Here is a 27236-nt window from a genome sequence, read left to right as displayed (position 1 = left end):
GGGGCGGCGGGTTAAGGGACGGGGTGGCGCTGATTATAAGGGAGAGGCAGCCGTTCCATCACACGTATCAGGAAATCCTTGGAGAAAACGTCATGCTGTCAGTGAGGAAACTGAAGCATGGGTGTCATTGGACCTTCCAACAAGACAACGATCCCAAGCATACCTCAAATTCCACCAAGGCTTGGTTGCAGAAGAAGTCCTGAAAGATTCTACAGTGGCCATCACAGTCACTTGACTTGAACCCCATAAAAATCTCTGGTGGGATTTGAAGAAGGTGGTTGCAGCACGCAAACCCAAGAATATTACTGAACTGGAGGCCATTGCTCATGAGGAATGGGTTAAGATTCCTCAGAAAAGCTGCCAGAAGCTGGTCTCTGGTTATACATCTCGTTTGCAGCAGCCAGGTCATGACAGCAAAAGGGTGCTCTAAGTAGATGTTTGCCATAAAGGGGTTGTATAATTTTGAGACTGCAGAAGTCATTAACAGTTGCATTTTCAGTTGAATTTGGGCAAATCACTTGAAACATTTGTTGTGTTGAACTATTTCAGTTACTTTTTTTTTATTTGTTCATTGCAAACAGCTGAATTTCTGTAAATTTTGCCAGTAAAAATAATTTGCAATGGGGGTTGAATCTTCCCAACCCCAAACTTTTAAATGGTAGTGTAGCCCCAGTAATACAGTTATTTAGTTAAGTGTAAAGTGAGTTAAGTGACTCCTCTTTCCCTCAAATCTAGCATGCTGCTCTACATGTTTAAAGATGCTTGAGAATTTATGACTTGAAAATGGAATGTTCCCTTAGCGTTCGCATGACCAAAAAAATTAGTTTTTAAAACATTTAAAAAAAACTAGACATATTGAATGGCAGGTCTCGAACCCTGATCGCTGGCATGCGAGGCTGGTGCACTAACAAGGATGCTAAACAGTAAACATGGTATTCTCCACACGCAATGCAAGAGTGGATGTCTGTTTATCATAGCAGAAGTGCAACAAAATAATGCTTCATGAAGATGATGAGCGAACGACAAGGAAGGACAAAAAATGAACACAAGTGTAGATCATTGTGATAAATGATCTCTACAGAAGTACAATATGATTTGTGTATTCTAACATGTTACTGTAAAAGGGTTGGGCTCTTTAAGAACGTCCTTCCCCCTTGGTGCGCATGTACTAAGAGCTGTTACGGAATTATGTATTCTCAGTTATTGTTATTTCTGTGTATTTGTTGTTTTTTTTTTATTGTTATTTGTTATTGCTGTTTGTTCTTCTAAGCAGGATCTTCTGATCAGCTGTGGGATGGCTCCACCCATTTAATTGGCGTCGGTTTAAAACTACAGCTTCCGCTCTTTGAACGTGAGCTGTTTCATACTTGATGTGTTGGCGACAAGAGCTCTGTTAATAAAAAATAGCAGCTCGTTCACATATGGCAGTCGCTGTGTAATTTATGGGACGTACAACAAAGAGTAAATACAAACAAGAGATCGTTGTTAGTTACACCAGTTACTCACATGTGGAGTGAAATCAAAGCAACCTCCGCGTCTGTTTTCAGGCCTTCCCGCTTAGCTCTCTCCAGCACTGGAAAGCTTTTCTAATATTAATGCGGGTCCTTAAGCTCTTTCTTAATCATAACCCCTAATTTTCCAGTGATATTCTTATGACCTTTTCTCTTTTTTAAAGTCTTTCAGCCATCTCTCTTTCTACAGTCTTTCTTCAAATCTCCCTTTTGTTTGTTCTCTCTCCTCCACCATCATACACCCCCTAATACTGATTGGCTACACGTTTGTTGTTTTGTCGGTCCGACCAACTTTCAAACAGCGTTATTTAAATATAGCTTACCCCATCTTTAATATCAGTCTGTGAAAAGGGTCCATTAGTTTAACATTTTTTGTCATAGTGAGCGCCCTAGGTTTGCTTTGTTTTGCCATTAGTGCAGTTTCAATGTTTTGTAATTGCGCACATTTAATGCAATTCCACTTTCAATTCCATTGTGAAAGCAAAAAAGAACTGGATTCTTTTTCACTCAATTCATAAATGCAGCGTTGATCAGCCATTGTGGATAGTGGGCAAAAAGGTTAATAGCCCACCCTGCCCATAATGCCTCACTGCCTCCGCGTGTGCCATCCAAGAGTGTCCGTTTGAGTATTAGGCTTTGTCCTGACGCATAGGAGAGAAAGAGATAAAGAGATTACTGCCTAGCTTCATACAATGAAAAATTCTGTTGTCTGATTTGCTGCCTAGTCATTCTCATTCATGTCATACTCTTCATACTCATCTCTTGAACAACACTACAGTACAGATAGCGCATAGAGCGAGTGATTAAAGGTACTTTAAGAGTCAATCGGGGAGTCACCATAACTCTTACTAAACAAAGGAGAGTGACCTACAGACTGATGAGTGCAGGAGCTGTTAATTAAGGATCAATTACATCTGTAAGTGGATGATTACACAACACCAGCAACCGAAGCCATTCACCTGATCCTGAACCTACAATAGGCGGCAGTTCGATCAGGAATCTCAAACGTAATCGGATAATTTGCTGAAGAAACAATACCAAAAATTGTACGGAGAAACACTAATGAATCGCTCTTGCTAATAGCAACATTTCACCATACATTACTGTCTGTATAAGCCTGGTTAAAATATTCTTCTCCATCATTCGATCATAATCTGATTAATTAATGCTGCCAATCAGTGTGTTACAAACTGCTCCGAGACACGAAGGTTAGATCCAAATGCAGCTTTATTATGGGCAATCCAAAGGCGTAATCCAAAGTACAGGCAAAGTCAAACACAAGCAGGCAGTCCGTACAAACAAACAAACAAACAAACAAAACAGGCAGGGGTCAGAGGCAAAAGAGTAATCCAGGGAACAGGGCAAGAAATCCAAAAACCAAGAGACATGAAACCAGGGAGAATGCTCGGAATTGCAGTGCGACACTAAAACAAGACTTCGCAGTGAGTGATGGGGTGAACCAGGCTTATATGGGGTGAACTAAACAAGATAATGAGACACAGGTGAATGTGATGAGTGCTGATGAGTCCAGGCAGAGAATTATGGGAGATGTAGTTTGTGAGTGAAACATGATAGTCTGGTGTGGAGTGCCCTCTGGTGGCTCTCAAGGGCACTCCAGCTGGTGACCGTTACACAGTGGTGTTGTCAAGGTCATACAGTATGCCGCTATACACTGTATTCTTATTTTTTCTCCAGGGCTGTTAGCTCCCCTTTTAACTGTAGCACATTTTCACTGCGTCCGAAAGCACATACTACAGTAGGTTTTTGAATTTCAACTAACTTCGCGACCATTAAAAAAGTATGTTCTATATAGTATGAATGTGGGTAGTATGAATAAAATTTGGACGTACTACATCTGGCATTTTGTTACTGTCATTTGACCTACCTGCGTCAGTTGTGTCACTTCACCGACACTTCCGTGGCCTCATGGAATAGTAAAATGCACACTTCAGAATCTTGGGAGTAGAAGGTCAGCTAGAGACTTTTCGCCTTCTGTTTTTCGAATACTATGTATTCACAAAGTCCTTTTAAGACAAGTAATTTCACTCAGCGGCCATATTTGAAACACCTCTTGGACATGCAAGTGCATCCTATCTATTTGAATGGGGAAACAAGCCACTTCAATTCTTTGTTGTAATTGGTGAAATATCATATTATTCTACCGTTCCCCCACCCCTAACCCTTACCGTAGTTACATTTTTTTGGCTCAGTATGTTAGCCTTAATGTTATCTATAAGTTAGTGTGCTCCAATTCAAAACAATGACAAAATTTGCATTTATAAGATATAGCATTCAAAACTTACTCTCACTTCCACAATATGGATCAATGATTTTGATGACATTTGAGCATTGAGCTGCTCGATATGTCCTGTCCTGTGTCTTCCTGTTTCAGTGGAAACGACATCAACACATTGAATGCTGCGTGTTTCAAGGCACCTCAGTGGGCCTTTAAAGTCGGCATGAAACGGAAGTTGCGTTAAGTCTTTTCTTCCCTGCTGTGACGTTTATCCAAGTGAACAAGAAAAATGTAGGCTGGGACTTGATTTTGTCATCCAAATTATTTTGATTGTTGAATTGTTGTGGTTTGCTATAGACCCTTTTCACTGACTGTGATGACACGTTTCCACAGTTATCAGCATTGCAAATCTAGTAGAGTTTTTCATATTTTAAACTCCAGAGTGCCTGTGAGGACGATGTTGGCAGACCACTCTCACTAGACACATGGGATTCTGGTCTCTAGCAAGTTCACTCTTCATCAGTGTGTGCAAGGTACTCGCTCATCCAGTTTAAAGTAGTGCAGCAAGCCCATATGTCCAAAGTTAAGATAGAAATTACTCAGGAACTCGGCCTCCATGCACTAGGTGTAAATGGGCAGATGCCTCACTTGGACAGGCCCCAATCTGGAGCATTATTGGCGATCTGTACGCTATTTGAGACAGTCTCAACAGTCTTTGAGACAGATTAGAACCAGCAGATCCTCTGGTGGTGTTGTTTAGGTGTTGCCCATCGGAGTTGTGGCATGTTTGCATTGTATATTTTGCTTAAATTAAATTTGCAATACGTTTGTATATATATTAATATATTTCTTAAATTAACTTTGATGATTAAAATTTGGAATGATTCATTTTGCTACAGTATACGTTTCGATATATATTCATCTCTGTCTTGCTGTTCAATACTGAATACCTCTCTTTCTTTCGCTTTTTAGGCCATCTGGCATCGGATGTGTGTATGTGTGACTAGCTTTAGGACTGATGCTCATTATATGGATGGTTAGTTGCCAGCGTCCATTTTCACATTGAAATTTCATTGTTACAAATGACAGATTACAGTGAAAAACCAAATGTGAAATAAAGAAACGATGAGGTTTTTTTCCATTTCTTAAAAGAAACCAAGATTGGTCCATATTTACCTCTGCTGAAGTTGGCAACTCTATGGGTGTTCACAGGTCACCTGAGAAGAATCTGTTACCAGGATGTTATAACCAGGCTGGTCAGGTCAGCTGTGGCTAAGGCTAAGTTTAGCACCATGGCCAACATAATTAGTTTGAAGCAAGGTGGAGATTTGGATTGTGAAACATACTTAGGTACAATTATGGGACAGAATGAGATCAGTCAGTGATCTGGATTTTCACTACATATTTATTACTGCATTTTGTAACCACAGCTAAGGTTTAAACTTAATGCCACAGATGAGATATTTCATAGATATTACAAGTAAGGGATAATGTTCATTCATCCTGTCGGTTGTTATCTCAGAATAAACCAAGACAGGGTGATCAGGTCTTGCATCAGCCTGAAGGGGTTTATTCTGAGAAAACAACCGGCTGGATGTACATTATCATCCCGCTTATTACATGGCTACTTGCCACAAAAGTAAATAATTAGACACAAAATATTGATCTGAGTCAAAATATTTCTTTAAAATACAAAGCTTCCGTGGAGGGAGCAGTTGCTAGCAAGCGGCAAGTTCCAAATTGGACGGACATTTAAGGGTTACAGTACAGTCATACCACTTTTTACACAGCATTTCGCCACATAAATAATTATGCGGGTAAGAGATATTGATTTGAGATGAAACTGATAACTGCATTTGAATGAAACGAGAGAGCGAGTATTGGATGACATAATTGGTTAAATAACTGTACACAAAATATTGATTTTAATATTTTATTAGCTCACCAAATGCAAAACTTCCATGAATAAAAGCAAGCATATAGCGCTGCTGACTTCAGTAACCTTCAGTGAGCCTGTGTTATCTGTTTTCAGTAGTTGTTATTGGGGAATAACATACTGCTGGATGGCGTGATTGACCAATCAGAATCAAGTAATCCACAGAGCTGTGCAATAAAAAAAATTATAAAGCACTGTAGAAGTGTTGTTATTTTATTTTTTAAAACTAAAACTATTGAAAGTCACGTTTGTTAATTGAAATAAAGCTAAAATCAAATAGAAACCCTAAACTTAAACAAAAATGACAAATATTTCCCTGGCAATTTACTGAAATAAAATAAGTTGAAGTTGAAGTAGCCTACTAAAATTACAAACAAACAAAAAAATCAATAAAATTAATTTACAGATGAGATATAATAAAGATTAGATATTACAAAAAAAAAGAAATTAATAGTTTAAAGCACTGTAGCAGTGTAAAAAAACCACCTGAAAGTATATAAAAAATATGTTTGTTAATAAATAAATCTAAAATAAAATAAACATATTTGGAAGGAAACCTAAACAAAAAGTAGAAATGTTGCCTTTGCAACTAACTGAAATAAAAATAATATGAAGTTGAAGAACTAAAATTACTAAAACTAAAAATGAAATAAAACTGAAATAAAATCTCTGAAATAAAACAGAGAAAAATATCTAAATAGAAAAAAATAAAAATACTAAAACTAAAATGCATTTTTGATATGGTATTAAATCGTTTAATTTCTGTTTAACTTTAAATTGCCTTTATTCCCAGTCTTGTGTCACACAACGGATCAGAGTTTAGGAATAGGTAATTAGGCAAGTACTGTGGTGGTGTTTGTTGCTATTTAGTGTTTTACGAAATACAATCAAAAGAACCAATAAACTTGGGGGACCTTTGGCCCCTTTACCCTGTAACCTATAATTTGAGTTTATGACTGTTGGATAACTGGTGACCATCTCAACTCACTATCCTCTCAGAAGTATCTCTACACTAAGGATCTTTTCGCTTTCTATAACCATACTTTGCTCTTGCTCTCTCAACCACAAGCAGAATTAGTGTGCTGCTTTTAAAAGCTTCTCTAGTTTAAGCATATAATCCATCACATGGGTAACCAGTCATTATTCAGATTTGTATCTGTATCTGTATCTGTGACCCTAAAATTAAATTTACTGCAAAGATTTTACCCAACCACAATGTTAAGATAAACATCACAGTGATACGGCAATTTAGGGTATTAATCTAAAAAAAAAAAAGAAAAATCCTTGATAAATCCTTGAAAAATACACCAGAAATCTTTGTTTAACAACACACATCAAAGCTGCAAAATTAAAAGAGGAGTGATAGAAAATGGAAGGGAGGGATGGGGGGAGTGGCGAGAGTTAAAATTATCTTCCCTAAAGCAAATCCCTCTCAAGCTGATCAGTGTGTTTGGAATAGTCTAACTTGCCTCAACTCTGTGACTGACTGCAGGTGAGGGACCTTTTTTTCTCTCCAAAATAAATAAATAAAAATACAAAACTCATAGGCAAATATCTGATGGAGGTGATTCAAATTTACATCAGCAGGTATGGTCCCGATTCTTCATCAATCAGTGTCGTTTAGGGACTGTGATATAATTGTGGCATTTAATTGAAGGATTAATGTTCATTTAGCTTTGCACTGCAGAAATTTTACTTAGCAGATGTAATGAGTAAAACTTTTGTTCAGCAAGAATAGCCATATGGTTTTAGAAAGAAAGAAAATCTGATAGAGAAAATCTTTTGTTTTCGCTCTTGCAAACATATATTTCTTCCTTTATGTTTGTTTTTCTTAGAGAAGGTTTTAGATGTTGTGAAATATTTAGATGTTGATTATATTGGCTAAAAAGCAAAAAAAGTTTGCAAATGTCTTATAGTAGAAGAATGCATGTATACTTGATATGTCATGCCTATCAAAAACACAGTGTTTTTATATTTGTATTATTGTCAAATGAATATGCAAATAACTGAATGAATTGTCTGATGACTTTAACAGGACTTTTCAGTACTGATGGTATAATTTTGCGTTTTCGCTTCATTAAGCTGCTTGCAATTACATAATAGTTAGGTTTAGTCTTTAATCGCTCTATTTTTCGCTCTATACACACAACTACAGTGCTGGAAGGTTGGAAGGTTTTTTGTAAATATAAAACGATTGTGGTTACTGGACGTGTTAGAACATCAATGTCATGAACAAAGGACACTGTTCCTCATTAAGTACTTTGACCTGATACATTAGGTGAACAAGTCTCAACTGTCTTAAGGACACCTGTTCCTGCTAATGTCACAGACTCTGAGCAATGCCCTCCATGGATGATTATTTTAGGTTTTGGTTACATTTTACACTACAGTGTTCATGTTAATGTGAAATTAGACAAGAGAGCACAGAGTAATGCTTACGGACAACATAATATGGTTGCGTGGATGCTCTATGGAAAGTGTTAAGAAAGTTTTCTTGGACTTAAGGGAGTTTGGAATTGCCTCGCATTTGATATAACCAGAATAACAGTCTTTTAAGCGACTAGTAATGCATACTGACCAGTACTGGATACTGCATACTGGAATAGTATGGTTGATTTGACCTGTGTTTAAGATCATATTCACCTTCTGAACTGCCTCTTTGTCGAAGCTAATCTGAATCCAAATATTTTAACCATCACAGTCTTGCAGATGTCAACTCTTTTTGGTCTCTCTAATGATTCTTGTTTTCAAACAAGAATGACATCCATTTTGTCATTTATTTTTATTTTTTAAAACCAATGGCTTGCTGTGGCTGGATGCCATTTCTGTTTCTTGCTATTTTTGTATTTGTTTTTGGTCCAAAGTAACTTAGAAACAGTTTCCAGAGCGAAGTAGGCTACAGTAAAATCGTTACTCTTCCTGATTCACCATTCTTTGGTATTTAAACTTATGTGTTGGTGAAATTTTAACCATTAGTCTACTGTCAGTCCAGAACCTTAACCTTTAGCCTATCTCCGAATGCTTGCATGCACTCAACCCATGTCCATTTCTTTGAAGATTAAAAAAACCTATAACAAACTCAGTAAAAAAAATATGCCTCGAAGATATGTGAATTCATTTAAAAAGGTGAAATCGGGAATGACTAGTGCAATGACGCTTTGGTGGGATTTGTTGAATTGCATTTCAATGAAGAAGAAGCTGATCATGTATACAAGTGCATCCATCACATCATATCATGTTTGTGACATGATACAGACAGATTTAAGGAGCTTAGCAGCAGTCTACATCCCTTCATTTAATTACACTCTTAATTAGCCAACAGACTATGAATGATTCAACAAATTAATTTAAGTATCCATACAATTAGGTTGAGATACACCAGGACAGGTGATCGTGCGATTCATGAGACAAAGTAAATGTATCCGCTTGGTGATGGCCCATGTTAAGATTCTTTCAGTAGTTTCCTTCTTAAAATACATGTACTGCCTTTAAATCATCAATGCCACCACTATCAAAGCAGCACACATTTCACTGAAATGTACTGATTAAATCTTATTTTGTATTTTTCCTTTTTATTCTTTGAATATATGTCTGTCAAACGTGCCGCATGTTCATGTTCACTTGCATTTAATCCGCACTGTTTTTTAAAAGTTGGTGCATGTTCAGATGGACATCTTTGTCTGTAGCAACAGTGTTTCTGCATTTTGCCCCATAAACTTTGTGTTAAGGAACTGTGAAAAATTCTGTGTGAAAGGCCCCTAAGAAACACGCCTGGTGGAGGTCTGGTGGACCCAAATTATACAGCTGACTAGTCTGTAAAGTCCAACTAAGCTGACAGGCAAAGTGTCCTTTGCAGTCTCCTTGATTTTTTACATTCTCTCTCATTCTGTCTCAGTCACACGAGGATGCCATGAGCTGTGTCTAGTGATATGTCTGGGGTGGCGTGCCATGCAGCGTGAGAAACACATTTGGGCAAGCCTCTTAGGAGACTGCTGGCCACATGTAGGTAGAGTGCTTCTGAAATGGCTCACAAGCGCTAGACTACAACCAAACCAATCCACCATGGCCTTTAATCCTTAGATCCAATTAGACAGTTAACCTTGGGGACACACCAGTGAGACCCCCCTTCCTGTGACGTAATAGATCCTTAGGCCGATTCTTCCAGATCTAAACTTCTTGGATCTTTAACCCTCTTCTGTCAAAAATGGCTGATTTTTACTTTTTTTCTTTTTTTTCCATCCATCCATCCATCCATCCATCCATCCATCCATCCATCCATCCATCCATCCATCCATCCATCCATCCATCCATCCATCCATCCATCCATCCATCCATCCATCCATCCATCCATCCATCCATCCATCCATCCATCCATCCATCCATCCATCCGAGTCGATTCTTTCTTTTGGGAGACAATAACTTTATTTATCGTGCACTTTCGACTTTACAACTTTGCAGACCGTTTGCATCCACAGACAGCTTACACACTGCATGAAAGGGTATATTTTGAAAAACCATAAAAGGGGTACTTTAAACAATGTTTGAGAAGTTAACAGTGAGCTGTGTCTCCATATTCATTTTGTTTGACAATGTGTGAACTTCATATTGCCTCTGCTAGCACTTCACTTCTAGCAATAGCTTGCAATTCTCTCTATGCATCCTTCATTAGCTACTTCTGGCTGTGGGCTTCTTTTAAATTGTTTGGCTGCTCACATGATTTTGAAAGCCATCGTTCATCATTTGCATCAAGTTCAAGTAACAATAATATGATTACAAAGCCGAGGGGATTTTCAGCTGTTAGCGTCATTCACCTCAGGGCCGCGTCTGGCTCAACAAGGCCATGGTGTTGACTGATCGACTAAGTAATTAGAACTGAGATATATGTGATCCCACTACTGCCCCCAAAAAACATGCTAGTTTGTTTTATTAGAATCATTGTAAAAAGGTCACAGCTTCATTCAGAGTGAAATCTTGTCTTCTAATCTACAGGGATGCACTATGGCCTAACAGAATCCGGAAATTAAAGGATTACTCATAACTGCCAAACACTGGAGATCTGGTGTGCCAAAGATTTCGTCAGACTGCCTAGGGTGAAAGAGCGATCAACAAGGCTTACTTCTGCTCTGCTTTGTTGACATGTACATTTATCAACTGGAATGCCTGCGATTGGTGGATTTATAACCGTTCACAGTGGAAATAAACTCTTGAGCTCACAAAAAGAAACAAACACACAGAACAAACAATGCATTTTCTGGACATTTCTTGTGGATTTCTAAATCCCCTGATTGGTCTCCCTGCATGACCTTATTTCATGGTGCGCATCCCACTGCTGTGAAGAAGAAAATGATGATGACGAAAAACACAAATTATGCCATCATGTCGCTGCCTTTCTCAGAACACATATACTGGGGAGGGATTTTTCAAGGACTGTATCCACCCTCTCGCTCCCTCTTTCTTCTTCTTCTCCTATTTTTATTGCCCTCGGTTGCAGTTAGTAGCGTGCCAGGTTTGGAATATGACTGGGGCACGCAACCCAAACTTGTTTGCATCCCTATCCCTGCAGATGCAGATCCTGGTTGTTTCACACCAGGTGGAGCTTCCCATGGGGCTTCACATGGAGCTTCACATGGGCCAAACAGCAATGGACACGGGAATGGCCACGGGAATGGACATCATGGGCCAGTCAGCAGCCCGCCAAGTAGTCACAGCAGTAGTAGTAGCCGACATGGCATATCCGATGAGGCCAAATCTACCATCCTTCATCTGAGGGAGAGCCTTGTGCGACAGAAGGAGACCATCTTGGATCAGCGAGAGACCATTCGGGAACTGACAGCAAAACTGACTCTCTGCGAGAGCTTTGGGAGAGGACATCATGATGACAGCCATCATGGGCCTTCACATCACAACTCCCAGCATTCCTCACACCCCTTTGACGGCCACCATGCTGACCCACATTTCCCTTTAAACGGGCACCGCAGTGACCATCACAGAGGGAAATCTCCATATCTGGGCAAACATGGAGGCTTCTCCCCAGAACAGACTGGAAAGACCCTGCAGGCCCTGAAGGAGAGGCTGGAAAATCTTCAGGTGGGTGGATTTACAATCTTAAACTGAAATGTAAAGCCTGTTATTTGATTTAAACACATTAGATTGGGTCAGTGAGATTTTTAAAATGTTTTTGATCTTATTTGATCAAAAAAGACTATTGAATAATATTATTACAATTACAACTGTTTTTGTTTTAATACATTTAAAAATGTAATTTATTCCTGTGATCTAAGCTGAATTTTCAGCATCATTACTCCAGTCTTCATTGTCATATTATCCTTCAGAAATCATTCTAATATGCTGATTTGGTGCTCAAAAAAAAAAAAAAAAACATTTCTTATTATTATCATTGTTGAAAACAGTTGTTGTTCTTAATATTTTTGTCGAAACTGTGATTCTTTTTTTCAGGATTCTTTGATTAATAAGGTAATGTACATCCAGCCGGTTGTTATCGAAGAGTAAGCCCTGACAGGGAGATCAGGACTTTTTTGAAACTGTCTTGAAATCTTACCTGTTTATCATCTTATTATCCATTACAGTGTGCAAAACAATGAACACAGCAACAATATTACGGTACTTTTAATAGTGAAGTCCTCCGATTTAATTTTCAATGCTATCAAAAAATACAACCGAGACGGAAATGGCAGCAGCTGCCTTTGTATGAAACAGTCCGTGGCGTGAGAAGAGAGACACAAAATACTCGCAGGCCTTAGATACGGATACCTGGATGAGCTCTATGTTATTCTGTTTTGCTCTTGAAAATGGTTGTTATTGGGGATTAACACACCTCGGAATCAAGCAGTCCAGAGACCCGTGTAATAAATAGATTTAGCATCACATCGCAGCATTTACAATATTTGAAATCTTTTGTATGTCTTTAATGTCACTTTTGAGCAATTTAATGCATCATTTCCAAATAAAAGTTTTAATTTCCTAAAAAAAATAATAATAACTTCACTGACCCCAAACTTTTTAACTTTAGTGTGCAGTGCATATGTACTTTTTCTTCTTCTAGGAAAGTCATGATAATTCTTACTTTCGAAAATTTCTTGATATTTTTCAACTGCTTGGATTTTTGTTTGCAGGGGTTATCCTGCATGTCAATACTTCTCAGGATGACATAAGGTTATTTATAGTTCTGTAAAGTATACTTTGGTGGCTTCCTGTGCCAACAACAGATCCTTGAAAAGAGACTTCCGTTTAGGCAGCCCAACCAGGATTTACTTATTAAATTAGCCAGATCCCTACCCTTGAGAGAACACATAAGATGAAAAACAAACTATCTACAGTACAGTAACGCATCAAAAGTAGCATGGTTGCAATGCACTTAGAACTAGAAACAAGCCACCATGTGACACTATTATTGAGTATAGTATTCAGTTAAACTAATGATATGTAATTAAACTCTCCCTTTTTAATTGTTCTGTAGTACAGTAATCAATTGCTGACATAGGGTTTGAAGTTGTAGAAATTTCATCCAAGTTTTAACTTAACTCTGTTCTTTAGAACTCAGACACGTTCTTTCTATTTCCCAAAGTGACTTAGATATCACTCCAAGCTTTATTGGAGAGGAAGTGCACACACAGCACGCTGGTGACGGCACTCTACAATGTGCTAGTTACTGCCATCAGCAATTAGCCCCATCTGCTTTGATGAGCCATTAAGCGCAGAATGCTGTGGGACTGAGTAAAGCTGGATTTGCGACGACTTATCAAAGGAAAGAAGTTGACAGTGAAGGAGGGGCTGGCTTGTGATGTCATAACACTCATCTGTATATTAATACACTACCGGTCAAAAGTTTGGGGTCGGTAAGATGTTTTAAGAAGTCGCTTATGTCACTAAGGCTGCATTTATTTGATGTAAAAAAAAGAGTAATATTGTGAAGTATTATTAAAATTTAAAACAACTGTTTTCCATTTTAATGCATTTCCAAATGTAATTTATTTCTGTAATGGCAAAGCTGAATTTTTTAAATACTCCAGTCTTCAGTGTCACATGATCCTTCAGAAATTATTTTAATATGCTGATTTGGTGCTAATTAAACATTTCTTGTGCTGCTTAATACTTTTTTAGAAACTGTTATATGATTAATTGATGAATTGAGTTCAGAAGAACAGCATTTATTTGAAATATAAATATTTTGTAACATTGTAAATGTCTTTAATGTCCCTTTTTTAATCAATTTAATGTGTCATTGCTAAATAAAATCATTAATGTATTTAAAAAAAAAAAATCTTACTGACCCCAAATTTGTCAGTGGTTTTGTATATTGAATGTTAATGATTAAAAAGTTTATTTTCTCTACAATATACTTGGTCTGTTGTTAAAAACATGGTGTGCTATGTATTTGGTTGAATTGTCATCTATAATTTTAGCTTTTGATTTATGAAATGAAACATTTTAAAATATTTGTAGATTTATGTGAAACAATTATTATATTATATTATATTATATTATATTATATTATATTATATTTATTATATTTGCATGAGATTGTGAGTCAGTGTTGTGCGGTTACCCTATTTTCAAGAAACTGTACATTACCGCATTATATATTGTTATCACTGAATTGTAAACATTGTATTTACAATCTTTCCAAAACTGTATACTGTTGTTTATTGTCATCATTTTTGTTCTTATAGGCAAGAAATTCTTCCAGTTCCTATTCAAGTTCATTGAGAGACCTCCTACAGCGCAAAATCAACACACTGGAAGAACAGCTCCATCATCACTATGACAGTCACTACGGCCACCATGAAAACCATCATGGATATGGTCATCATGAGGATCATCACGACCATGATGACCACCATAATACCCACAATAACCACCATGATGACCATCACGATGACCATCACGATAACCATGATGACCATCACGATAACCATCACGATAACCACGATAACCACCAGGCAAACCATCACGATGACCTTCACTCCAGCAACCATCGTAACAACCATTATAATTATCACTATGAACGTCACAGCGACCACCATGATGATCACCATGAAAATCATCAAAATGGCCATGATGATCATCATGACAACCACCACAACAACAACCACCATGATGATCGTCATGATGATGGCCATCATGGCAATGGTCACCATGATGATGGACGCCATGGAAATGATGATCATGTCCACCATCCACAAACCTCTTTCAAGCCAACTGGGCCAAGAGCGCCCGTCCGTGGAGCCATCAGTAAGCTAGATGCAGTGCTGAGTAACCTTCACCACAAGACTCCAGAACCAGGTGATATGCCCTAATAAGTAGCATATAGGACAAATCTAGAAAAGTGTTCGTGCAGAATCTTAGATTTTTATTTAACCATTCAAACTTAAGGTCCATTCTTTGATGTTTTGTAATGGTTTTTGTAATTTTGTCCTAACCAAATATATATTGAAATTTTTTTGAGGGGAAAATATGCATATGTATATATGTCTGTATACACACTACCGGTCAAAAGTTTGGAATAATTAATATTTTTTAATATTAATTATTCCAATATTTTTTCAAAAACACAGTTAAAACAGTATTATTGTGAAATATTATTACAATTTAAAAGAACTGTATAAAATAACTGTACTTAAGATATTTGAAATTTAATTTATTCCTTTAATGGCAAAGCAGAATTTTCAGCATCATTACTGGCTTCAGTGTCACATGATCCTTCAGAAATTATTATCATATTTTGATTTGGTGCTCAATTATCAATAATGATTCTTTATATTATAATTTTTGTGGAATTTGTAACTGGTTTGCTCATGACGTCATGAAGTGAAGTCACCGTGCCTTTGTGTAAAGTTGGGAATTTACCCTGCTTATTAAAAGTTATGTTCATCTTTATTATAGTAGTGAATATCAGATCATCTGATGGATGAGACAACTCAACATTTGTATTTGAAATGTCAAAAAAAATTCTTCTGAAATCTGGATTCAGATTTATGCTTTGTAAGGCATGCACATAGCCTACAACTTAATTTGTCATGTAGGCTACAGTTATTCACTGTGGTTATGAAATGATTTTGTTATAGCTATAATATTGTTTTTATCCTTACAGTAACTGTAAATGATTCAGCAGTGTTTTCATTAACAGCATGTATTTCAAAGCAGTAAAGATAATGACTTAAACGTTGGTTAAAGTGCCCCTATTATGCTATTTTAAAGTTTCCTAAAGTTGTTCTGGAGTCTCCTACAACACGTTTACATGCATCAAAGGTCAAAAAACTGTTTAATTTCCTCATAATATACATTTGCACATCACCACATTTTCAATAATTCTCAAACGACTCGTCAGATGAATCAATCTCTCTAAATCCCTCCTTTCCGCAAGCTACTCTGCTCTGATTGGCCAGACAGCTCAGTCTGTTGTGATTGGTTTACTGCGTACAGCGCACAAGTCGAAAACAAAAACGCCCATTGCCATAACAACGTCATCTCTGCTTGCCCTGAGGCTTACACCGTAAGCTAAACACAGTAATGAATCAATCCAAGCGCGAGTCCGATGATGAAACATTGGAAGAACTAGTTATTGAACCCGAACCTCCATTGCAAGGGCGGCTCGAGCAGGACGTTTCTCAGTGATACACTACTCAGTTTGAGGTACATTATGAGATGTTGCAACTGTAATTCCTCACCATCAGCATGAACAAGTGCATGTCCATCAACAAACCGATTATTTTACTTGTATTAGTTACTAGTATTTTTCTAATATATTGCAGTGAACACGTGGAAACTGTATCAATAACAGTGCATGTATGCAATCTATACATTAACCGAGCTCTAGTGTGAATGACTGATGTAACATAAACGTTGGTAAAACAGATCTTGCTGCATGCTTAATCTTTCCTCAAAGTAGTAAGAAAGACAGACAATCTGCATTAATAGACACAATTTTAGACAGTGGCCCACAACTGTTTAGCAGAAGAATTTCAGTAAGACAGTAATAATGTGAGTTAACCAGTTAGCAGGAGACCTACACAATATAAAAGTAAAAAAGTATTTTTAACACCATCTTTCAAGAGCAAGCGGTTTGCAAATCCTGCATTGAACTCCGAGATTTGAGAAGCAGTCGTCAGTAAAATAAAAGGAACACAGCAAAAGTTTAGGATTATACTGCTGTGGTATCATGGTAAAGATGAATTTTAACCACTGTTTCTACACATGCTCGTCCTTGGGCAGTGAAAAAAAACTGGCTTTACCTTCACATTGTAGAGCACAGCGTCTTCTCGACACGATGCTATCCAGTATCCACAGGAATCAGCTGCCGGTTTGAGGGGTTCAAGTTTTCCCTGGTCTCTGCGCGCTATAAATGGGCAGGCAATATGCTAATGTTTCATCTTGACATCACAGCGAACACTCTTGTCTGTGAAAACTCCCAGAGCTCTATTACTTCTCGGGAGAGCTTGCTCGATCCCCTACTATAGGCTTGAGATTATGGCTTTTTGGCTTGGTTACTTGGGGACTCTTAATATTCTGCAATATTATTGACTTAAATGCACTGACACTGTTGGATGAGAACTGATTAATGACTGTTTACTGTTGTGATTTTAGAGCTGCTTTACAGCATAATTGCATTCTGTTTGCGTCATTGAAACACTATTTTCCTGTTTATCACTGTAAAGCTGCAATAAAACATTCTTAATTGTATAAAGCACTATATAAATAAAGTTGACATGATTACTGGAGGGGCAACAGATGAAAAAGTAGGACACTCATTAGTGATACAGTCCACATACTCTCCACATAAGTCTCCTTCCTTGCAGACCTTTAGGGAAGCGGTTGATATACTTAAATCTCCAAATGATAATGTACTGCAGGGGGCAACAGATGAAAGGGTAGGACGCCAATGGTGATGAAGTTCATTTTCTGCTCTGTCAACACTGCCCACATCGCTTCCCTCCATCTGGGAAGAGTGTTTACACCGCCTCCAAATGAATTGTCAGCAGGATGTCTATAATGAACAGCATTTACCTAGAGGACTGAACAGACATTGTCTATATCTGTTTCTTGTCCCCAGTTGGAGAGGGTGATAAAATACAGGTCTCAGTTTTTAATATGGCACTGACCTGTCTGTAAATCTGCCACTTGACTCTTTCATGGGAAAGTGCCTGCTCAAAACACAAACTCCAGCTCTCGTGCTGGATGGTGGGATGGACTGGGTGTCGCATAAGGAAATGATAAATTATGATTGCTCAACTTAGCCACTCATGTGCCTCCTCATATGAGGAGACCTAGTGCAGGACCTCAAGGCTTTGAGTCCACAGACCTTCTTCAGGTACACCACCTTCATTCCTACAAGAAACTAGTCCCAGGCAGTGGGTCAGAGAAAGGCTACGGGGGGTGATGGACCCTGGTCACAGTGAGGAATGAATCTCCGCCGCAGAAAGAACTTTTTGCCTCTCTAAACCTCTCGACTACCCAATCAACAGCAGTACAAAAGAGGCCAGAGGGTGACATTGGGTCATCAAGGAGAAATGTTTTCTTCTCCTCCATCCCTGTTTAGTTCAGACACAGATGCTGCTCTGTGGCAACATTAGCAGTTGGAGATTGGCTAATGACATTGTAAGAGCCATTATGCTCTATTTAAATGTCTGTTGTAGTTCCACTGGAGAACACTGGGTGGAGTATGGGTTTAGGGTATATAGGTAATCAGAGAGCAAGAGACGTCAGGTGTAATGTGGAAGCAAACAATTTTTGACCGTGTCAGGATTATGTAAGGACATGCTAACTGATGATTGCAATGTGTTTGAGCATCAGAACTGAGACAAATAAAGAAGATAAATGCAGTATTGGACTGGAAGTGTATTTGTTTGGAACCACGCATCAGATAGCCCTACAAACACCTCTAAGTGACAAGATGGTAATTTGTCGCTACAGACATGTTCCGTCTGCTTCGTGGCATGGAGGTCAAGATTTGTGGCCCTGTGGAGTTCCAGGACTGCCTCAGGTGCCAATCCCTCAACATGATCCAGGTCCTTGAGAAGGTCAGCCTGGTACACCTGCAGCACTGCCGCTGTGTGCAAGGCTGCACTGGCCTGACCCTCCGCCGCATAGGCCTTGCCCACCAGCCGCAAGGTGGTCTGACACGGCTTGGATGACAAGACCGAAGCCTTCAGTGAAGATGCCGCACCAGAAGAGAGGTAGCTAGCAAGCACCTCTTCTACCTGGGGCATCTTCACATATCCTTGGTCACATAGCCCCTGCACATTCAAATAATTTGATGGTTTATCCCACAATCTCGACAACTCCTCATGGAGATCGGAAAGAAATGGAAGGCTTATGAGAGCATCGATGGCCCATGAGTAATAGTTAGTCTGCCCTGAACGACCTCCTGCTTTTCCAACATCCAGTCTAGACTGAGTCTAGCCGTGGTACAGGTCATCACTTCCAGCAACTCCTCATACGAGGGGCCACGAGAGGAGGCGGTAGATATAATGTCCAGCTTTAACTCCCTCCACATCTAACTCCTCAGATCTAGTCAATAACATGCTTTCAAATTAATCAGAAGAGGCCGCAGAGCGGGCTTCCTGATCCAAACTGAGAGCCTTGGAGATAGCGTTTGAAATCCAAGAAAGGGATGCACACATCTCAGATGCCTACGATAGCTCCACCTGTGACCTCCACGATCTGAGTCACCAAACCGTGAGGCACAGTTGACTGACTCCCTTCCCTCGTAAAGAGAGCCAGATGGGAGTGGAGCTTCTTCACTGTGAAGCAATCACAGTGAACACAGCCAGCTCCTTCAAGAGCAGGCAGTGTGTGCTCCACTCCTAAACAAATTAAACATATATTGTGTGATTGTCACCCATAATGAAATGGGGACACAGCGATGCACACTTTCTAAATGCTTGTTTGCTTGTCATCCTAATAATCGTTGAGACAGATAATAAATAAGACTTACTACACACAGAGCTTTTCTTGAAGACAAAGAAGCCGATGAAGTCTAACGCAGTCGCCCTTTTATAGTCATGTCAGCACGCTGAGTGATGTCACATGACGTCCTTGGCCAATAGAATTGTCACACAATTTTTTACACGTGCTTTAGACACCGGCACACACTGAAGGCGTTCTCATAGTGTCAGCAACTGATGCAGCATTGAGAACCCTCCATAGGTAACTTAAGTAGGTCTAATTTTTTATATGGTCTTATTTTTCATGTTCTGAACAGGTTAAATAGTCTTCTAGGAGATCTGTCTTCAACTGTCTTTTGAAGATTTCAGTTGAGCTTTTATATGTTATGCTGCAGAGAAATGAGATCCTGTTTTATAATTTCTTTATTTTCACCAACAGGTCCAAATAAGAAACCCAAAAATCCTGACGCTTTTCAGATTGGCTTCCCGATGCGCACCAACTACATGTATGGGCGAATCAAACGCACCCTTCTGAGTGAGATCTTCGCCCTCACAGTCTGCCTCTGGTTGAAAGGGGGCTCAGGTCCTGGGATCGGAACCCCGTTCTCCTACTCTGTCCCTGGCCAGGCCAATGAGCTTGTCCTGATTGAGTGGGGCAACAATCCCATGGAGCTGCTGGTGAATGACAAGGTAAAGAAAAAATCACCTAATTATAAAACTGGGATTGTGTAATGAAAGATTAATGTCCTGGTTTTGCAAAACACAGGCAATCCGGAAAAAAAAAGAGACTAAACCCAAACAAACAAAAACCATTATAATTTAGAAGTGTATTTAAATAGATACAGTAAAATCAAATATGTCATAACATTGGACAAAATAGCTAATAAAATGCATTGTATTAAAATGCTAGACAACACAGTTTGGAAAAGGGATCACCAGACTTACACTGCTGATGACCTTGTCCTGCCATTTCAACAGTCTGCAAAGCTCTCTCTTCCTCTTGGCTGCCCAGCCATTGCATCATCCTGCCTAATTAATTAATGGCTTATCCTTGGTTGACATGTGAATTTTACTGTTCTACTGCTTTTTTTAAAAAACGAAACAAGACAGGCCTCTTCTGTCAATGACTGTTTACATGTTGTCAACTAAACTGTTTACAACTAATGCTAGCAGCTAATAAGCAATAATGATGAGGTTTGTCAGAGTGCAGTCTACCGGTATTCCACAAGGGAACTTTAAGGTATACAAGCAAAATATAAACATTTAATGAGAAGTTAAAGATTGCAAATTAATGTTCTGTTGCAAACAGATTGCAACTGATGATTGCAGATGGTTGCAAATATCCAATTGGGTCTATTTCTCTGTGGAAAAGATTCAGGAAACTCCACCAATCAGAAACCTCCATTTGGCAGAAGTAGGTTCAGAGTTGTAGGATTATAGAAAGACCACTAGACGTCCTCCTTGGTACTTAATAGAACAGAATTTTCGTGGCTACACACCAAGGTTACATACAATGCATGCATCACTACAAAAGTAAAAATAGAACTAACAAAATGTATTTTGCACCTCAAGCACCTCAAGCACCTCAAGCTACCATTTTGAGTCCTGGAAGCACTCCTCTACAGACATTTGATGGGTCTATTTCTCTCTTTCTTTCTTTTTTGTTCTAAAATATCCAGTTACTGTTTTATGGAGAAACATTTGAAATAAATCACAGTCAGTGAGTGAGCTGTCTGGATGGTCCAGATTGGATCACAAACTAATTCCGACTATTGGATCACAAACTAATACAACCTACTTCTGCCAAATGGAGGTTTCTGATTGGTGGTTTGAAAGCTTATAAGAAAGTCTCTTCCTGTTTGGAAATTGTTGACCCTGACGAAGGCTTGTATGCCGAAACGCGTCGGAGTGTTTTAAAGGTTTAAAATGACTAAGCCATAACAATAAAGGCTTTTTAACTATTCTAAAGAGAGTGCCTTGGAGTTTCCTGAATCTTTTCCACATATGATTATCCCATCCAAAGAGCACCTCAAGCTACCATTTTGAGTGCTGGAAGCGCTCCTCTACAGACATTTGATGGGTCTATTTCTCTCTTTCTTTCTTTTTTGTTCTAAAATATCCAGTTACTGTTTTATGGAGAAACATTTGAAATAAATCACAGTCAGTGAGTGAGCTGTCTGGATGATCCAGATTGGATCACAAACTAATTCCGACCATTATGCTTGTTATTTATATGCGAGTTGCCCATATATATATATATTTTTTAGGGTTTTTTTTTAAAATTCATTTATAGAACTCTGACAAGCATTGCTAGTTCTGATTCTAAACAACTGATAGACAACATGGGACATACAGTACCCTGCAAACATTTGGGGTCAGTATGTTTTTTATTTTTTTTAAAGAAATGAATACTTTTATTCAGCAAGAATGCATTAAATTAACCAAAATGACAGTAAAACCATTTATACTGTTACAAAAGATTTCTATTTAAAATAAACATTTCTTTTTTAACTTTTTATTCATTGAAGAATCCTGAAAATGTATTACTTTTTCCACAAAAATATATGTATTTATCAGCACAACTGTTTTCAACATTAATAATGTTTCTTAAGCACTAAATCAATATATTAAAATGATTTGTGAAGGATCATGTGACATTGAATTCTGGAGTAATGGCTGCTGAAAATTCAGCTTTACCATCACAAGAATAAAATGGCATTTAAAAAATATATTAAAATAGACAAATTGTATTTTAAATTGTAATAATATTACTGGCTTTACTGTATTGACCAAATAAATGCACCCTTGGTAAGCATAAAAAACTTATTTTAAAAACATCTTCCGACCCCAAACTTTTAAACGTACAGTATGGAATTTTTCGCCACTAGGGGTCGCTAACTCTTTACAATAACAAAGGCGTAGTTTGATGACGCAACATTTGCTAAGAATTATGGATCTTGTCGTCAACGTCAAGCTGACTGATCTAATAATGTTTATGGATGACTGAATACATCGATGTTTTTATCATGACTGTGATATGAAGCAGTTCGGGATTGCTAAGAGACAGCTATCAGCTCCACACGCGACGCGAGTCCCGCGGATATAAAAGGAATAGCTGCTATGGACATTTCATTCTACCGAACTACACGCAAGTGCAGAATTACAACTCACAGGTCAGTTTATTAGACAAATTAAACTTGTGAGGTAACGCAGCGCTGTTTCACTTAGTCTAACATTACACTAGCACACTAAACTGCATTTGAATGTGTTGAAATGTAATGACGTTATGTGTTAGTTTGTCTGTATGAGACTAGCAGTAAGCTAGATCAACATTAGAATAACATACAGATCATATTCTAACATTTTATCATTGTTGAACTATATAACATTGATTAGTTTTATGTAAATGTGCTCACCTGTTTAATAAAGTACATGTAGGAGTGGTCGAAGTCTCGGACGTGGAGCTCTCGTTTATATACTGTCTATGGGAGCTCTAGGCATCTCGAAAACACCGCGCTGATATTGATTCTCGTTTTAGTTCTCCTTTTTTATCCAAAGTCTGCTTGCCATGATCCATAATGTTTGAACGAAACAAGAACAGCGTGCAGATAGACATTGCGAACTACAAAGTTGTCCGCGTCAGTTGCTTTGGTTACTATCAGAGGGCTCTGGTTACTATGGCAGTACGAGCAGAAACCAGGGAGAACGCGGATATGACGCCATTGACGGCGACAAAACGGAAATAAAGAAACAGGACGTGTCTTCGAATTAAATTACAAATTTCTCCTGGTTTGAAAGTTGTTAGAAACAGTGGAGATAATGTAAGTACACAACTAAAAAAAATATATAACATAGATATAGTGATTTTTGCTATTTTTAAAGCAAAAAAGTTACATATTGTGCCTTTAAACGGTAATAATGAGTATGCTGAAATATTGCAAGAGAAAATGTTTATCAGGTCAGTATCTGTTAATCTCCATCATCAGACAAGGATACATCATTAAAACTGAACTTAATAAAAAAAAAACTGAATATGCGAGAGTGTGTAAGAGAATTCCATCTACTATACTAACAAAACAGTTGCTGTATTGTTTAAAGATGTACTCTGTTTTTGCCCTCTTGCAGGCAGTCACTCTTCCTATTTCTCTGACGGACAGTAAGTGGCACCACCTCTGTGTAACATGGTCCACACGTGATGGCATGTGGGAGGCTTATCAGGATGGTGTGAAAAGGGGCTCTGGAGAGAATCTGTCCCCCTGGCATCCGATTAAACCAGGAGGAGTCTTTATCCTGGGACAGGAACAGGTACATCTCAAAGAATCAAACATAAGTGAATCAAAACACACTCGCACTAACTAACACCCGACTCTTTTGTACCCAGGACACTCTGGGCGGCCGTTTCGACGCCACACAGTCTTTTGTCGGTGAGATGTCGGATCTGCAGCTGTGGTCGCGTATGCTCACCTCTACCGAGATCTACGACCAAGCATCCTGCTCCAGCCACCTCACCGGCGACGTCATCACCTGGAGCGAGTCCATGGTGGAACTCCACGGAGGTGTCACAAAGTATCCGTTCGACCCGTGTCATTAAGGACCTAACTAAAAAGACCACTTCTGCTTAACTTGCAGCTGGAAAGGTGGACAGTTATGAATCTGGACTCGTACTGCAGCTGCTCAATTAACTAAGCACTTTATTAGTTTAAGTGTCTAAAAATTACATACTGCATATCGATAAACACTCAGGATGTCAACAGACTGGTTGAACTTTTTGGTTCACTTCCAGACACTAATGAAAGCACTTCAGTATCACTACTTCAGTGTAAACATGCAAAAACACTTCACAACAGCAATCAATTACAGTTGACATGTACTATTAAAAGGCGAGACCATGTGGACTATTTTTATATCTGTACAATGTCAAGTAAATTACACATTTGCAAACTTTTTTCCTTTTCTTTGGTTGGTTAGACCCATTTGTATTCGCTCTAGCAGCATGGGGGCAGCAGTGAGTTTTAAAGGCCTACATTTCATTTATGCTACATTTTTATAAGCCAGGACTTCAGTATAGCTTATAACCTGAGGTGCTCTTTTAGTCTTGAAAATCAAGAATAAATTCTGCTCATGTAATATTTTTTTAATGCATGTAATGTAAATTTGTATTATTGAAAGACGAAAAATGTGCAGGTTAGATTAGATGTTTGAAGAGTTGGAAAAGATGGTATTTTTTTCATACGTATAATGACAAGTGATGTCTGTGGGCAGGTGGGCTGCTGGTATGGGTTTACATACAGTACGCACATGCCAGAAAACTAGGAGCTGAAAGAAAACAGTGAGGTGTCCATGGCAACATAGCTTAAAGGGGATTAAAGAGCTGAAGAGCAGTCTCATTTAGACTCTATCTCTCTTTTCTCTCTATCTCTCTCTTGCTATTCGATTTCATAATATTTAATGCACTTTTTGTGTTTAAACACATGCACATCTGTAGCCTATCTGAAGAAATCTATATAAAGAGTACGTCACAGTGAATGTAAAGTTGGTTGCACGTTGCACGTTGCAGTTGTTATTCTGTGATTTGTTTGTTTTTTATTGGATAAAGGCATGTGCTGTAGCCATTTGTGAAAAGTGACATTGAACAGATCTGTGTTTCATTATTGATTAATGAACTTAAGTACAATATGGTTTTAAGCATTAGGTTACAGCAACACTTGACTAATACAATATATATACATTGTTTTGTGTCATATGGGGCAGTGAAATTTTTTTTTTAATATGCAGTGTTTCCTGCCTACTGTGAAATTTAATTGGTCCAAAAACTGAATGGTGTCTCATTAGGAAATGTGTTAGTCTGGATGTATAAACCCTTCTCAGAATTCATACCTCCAGCTGTTTATTAAAATGCTTCTTCTTATTGTGAATTTAACCTACAATCTGGAGGCATTTATAGATTATGCATTTTCACTATTTAAAAACCCATTTATTGTTTCAAACTTTTTTAACTAGATGGCCAAATGTACATCCCAGAGTTAGCCTGACTTTTTATGTAACCTACCCCCCACCCTTCCTACCAAAGGAGACTTTACAGATTTACCAGTTAGATAATCGTCTAACCTGACTGGTCAGTTTTATGTATGCATTTGCTTAACTTCGCCTTTGGTGTATATCTGTATCCAAATACACTAATTAGTTTTTTTTCTTAGTTTTTTCCTTTCATCTTTCTAATATAATTGGTGTATATAGCAGTTATATGTATATATCATATTTTTACTCATTATTAACAATATGTTTGGGCATGTCTTTAATGCCTGTAAGCCAAAATGTACAAGCTTAACTTGAGACAAGCATGTATTCAATTATTTGTAAATAAAGTAATGGTTTTGAACTAATCAAAGTGTTTATTATTATTATTTTTAAAAGATGTCTTTGAAAAACATGATTCCACTGATTCTATTTCAAATTTCAAGATTTCATCTGTTTACGCAAGTATGAGAAATATAAAACAATCTAACATTTTTAATAATTAATACATAATTATAATAATACTAGTTAATAGTTGATCTAATAATCAAATTTTTTGGTATCTTAAATGGCAATTGGTTTTAAATCGTTTTTTTGTTTTGTTTTTTCAGAAAAAGTGCAGTAAACTTTGGTTAATGAGATTTTAACAAAGAGTCAATAAATCAATCCTTCTTGTCTAATACCCTTATTCACTAAGCCTATTATAAATGTTTCTATTTTAGACCGGACAGGATGGTTTCCGCAGGTAACTTGCGTACATGCATCACTCGCTAGTGCGGGTCTCGTCATATCCATAAATAGGCTATAATATTTTCATGATTTGTTATCAAAACTTTTTATCTTTTGTCAAATCAACTTAGATAATTAATGTGGTTAAGATAACATAATATTTTGAGTTGCTATTTATTAAACCAATCTCCTTCATTGTATTAACTCAATTTTTTTATTTTAATGAACTCAAAATTTGAAAGCAACCAGGTAACTTACTTTTTTAAGTTAAACCAACAATATTTTTTTACAGTGTTGACGCGTGTATGGTGTGGGAGTGGCACAGGTTAGTTGTCACAACTTGTGAGAAAGGTTGACATGATGCTAAATTTAGAATTTCTGGGGAATCACACGTTTTTAAAAACGCTGAACAGAGGAGAGACTGCTTGCAAAAAGGGAATGCACAGACAAACGAGAATCAACAGTGGCTTGGCTTTTTTTTTCAAGGATGGCAAGAACAGAGGGATTTGAAATGTTGTAAAAGCGACGCAAAGATGGTGTTTTTATTACTCAACAGGTAAGGTATTTTATTAAGTATATAAATTGCCATATGTAGCTCTCTAACAGAGTTGATTGTAAAGCATTATCTATTGTGAAGGGTCATATTAATCCGCAGTCATGTAGAGCCGAAGCACACCACTAAAACAATGTTCTTCCGCAAAATGCATGCAGTTTTGTTTTCTAACCGCTAGAGGGCCAAAAGTTACAAAAAAGAGCCACTCATCAAAATGTTCAGTTTCATGAAAATCTTTCATTAAATGTATGGTTATAGTGTTGTTTCAGCATTGTGTTTTAATAAAATGTTACAAATTGTTAAAAATTATTTATTAAAGGCAAACCTTGCTGAGTATACAATTATTTATTAT

At 37.8% G+C, this 27236-nt stretch overlaps 1 protein-coding gene across 4 annotated transcripts; it reads left to right on the top strand.

Annotated features, from left to right (window-relative positions):
* Positions 1 to 7118: 7118 nt before the first annotated feature.
* Positions 7119 to 25968, top strand: LOC311093666 (uncharacterized protein). 4 transcript variants are annotated; one of them, XM_084131222.1, is made up of 7 exons: positions 7119 to 7175; positions 9579 to 9685; positions 10673 to 11770; positions 14374 to 14986; positions 20027 to 20277; positions 23713 to 23892; positions 23969 to 25968. In XM_084131222.1, the coding sequence occupies exons 3-7, from the start codon at positions 10982 to 10984 to the stop codon at positions 24176 to 24178; spliced, it is 2043 nt and encodes a 680-aa protein (XP_083987348.1). In that variant the 5' UTR covers positions 7119 to 7175; positions 9579 to 9685; positions 10673 to 10981; the 3' UTR covers positions 24179 to 25968. The 4 variants fall into 4 exon arrangements, with proteins under 4 accessions (XP_083987348.1, XP_083987347.1, XP_083987349.1 ...); XM_084131223.1 differs by having other exon boundaries at positions 7130 to 7270; XM_084131221.1 differs by lacking the exon at positions 9579 to 9685 and having other exon boundaries at positions 7122 to 7175.
* The last annotated feature ends 1268 nt before the right edge of the window (positions 25969 to 27236 follow it).

Source organism: Abramis brama (genome assembly GCF_963993115.1).
Source record: "Abramis brama genome assembly, chromosome: 12".
Lineage (NCBI taxonomy): Eukaryota > Metazoa > Chordata > Actinopteri > Cypriniformes > Leuciscidae > Abramis > Abramis brama.
Note: the sequence above shows the minus strand (reverse complement) of the source record. Positions and strands in the feature narration are given on the sequence as shown.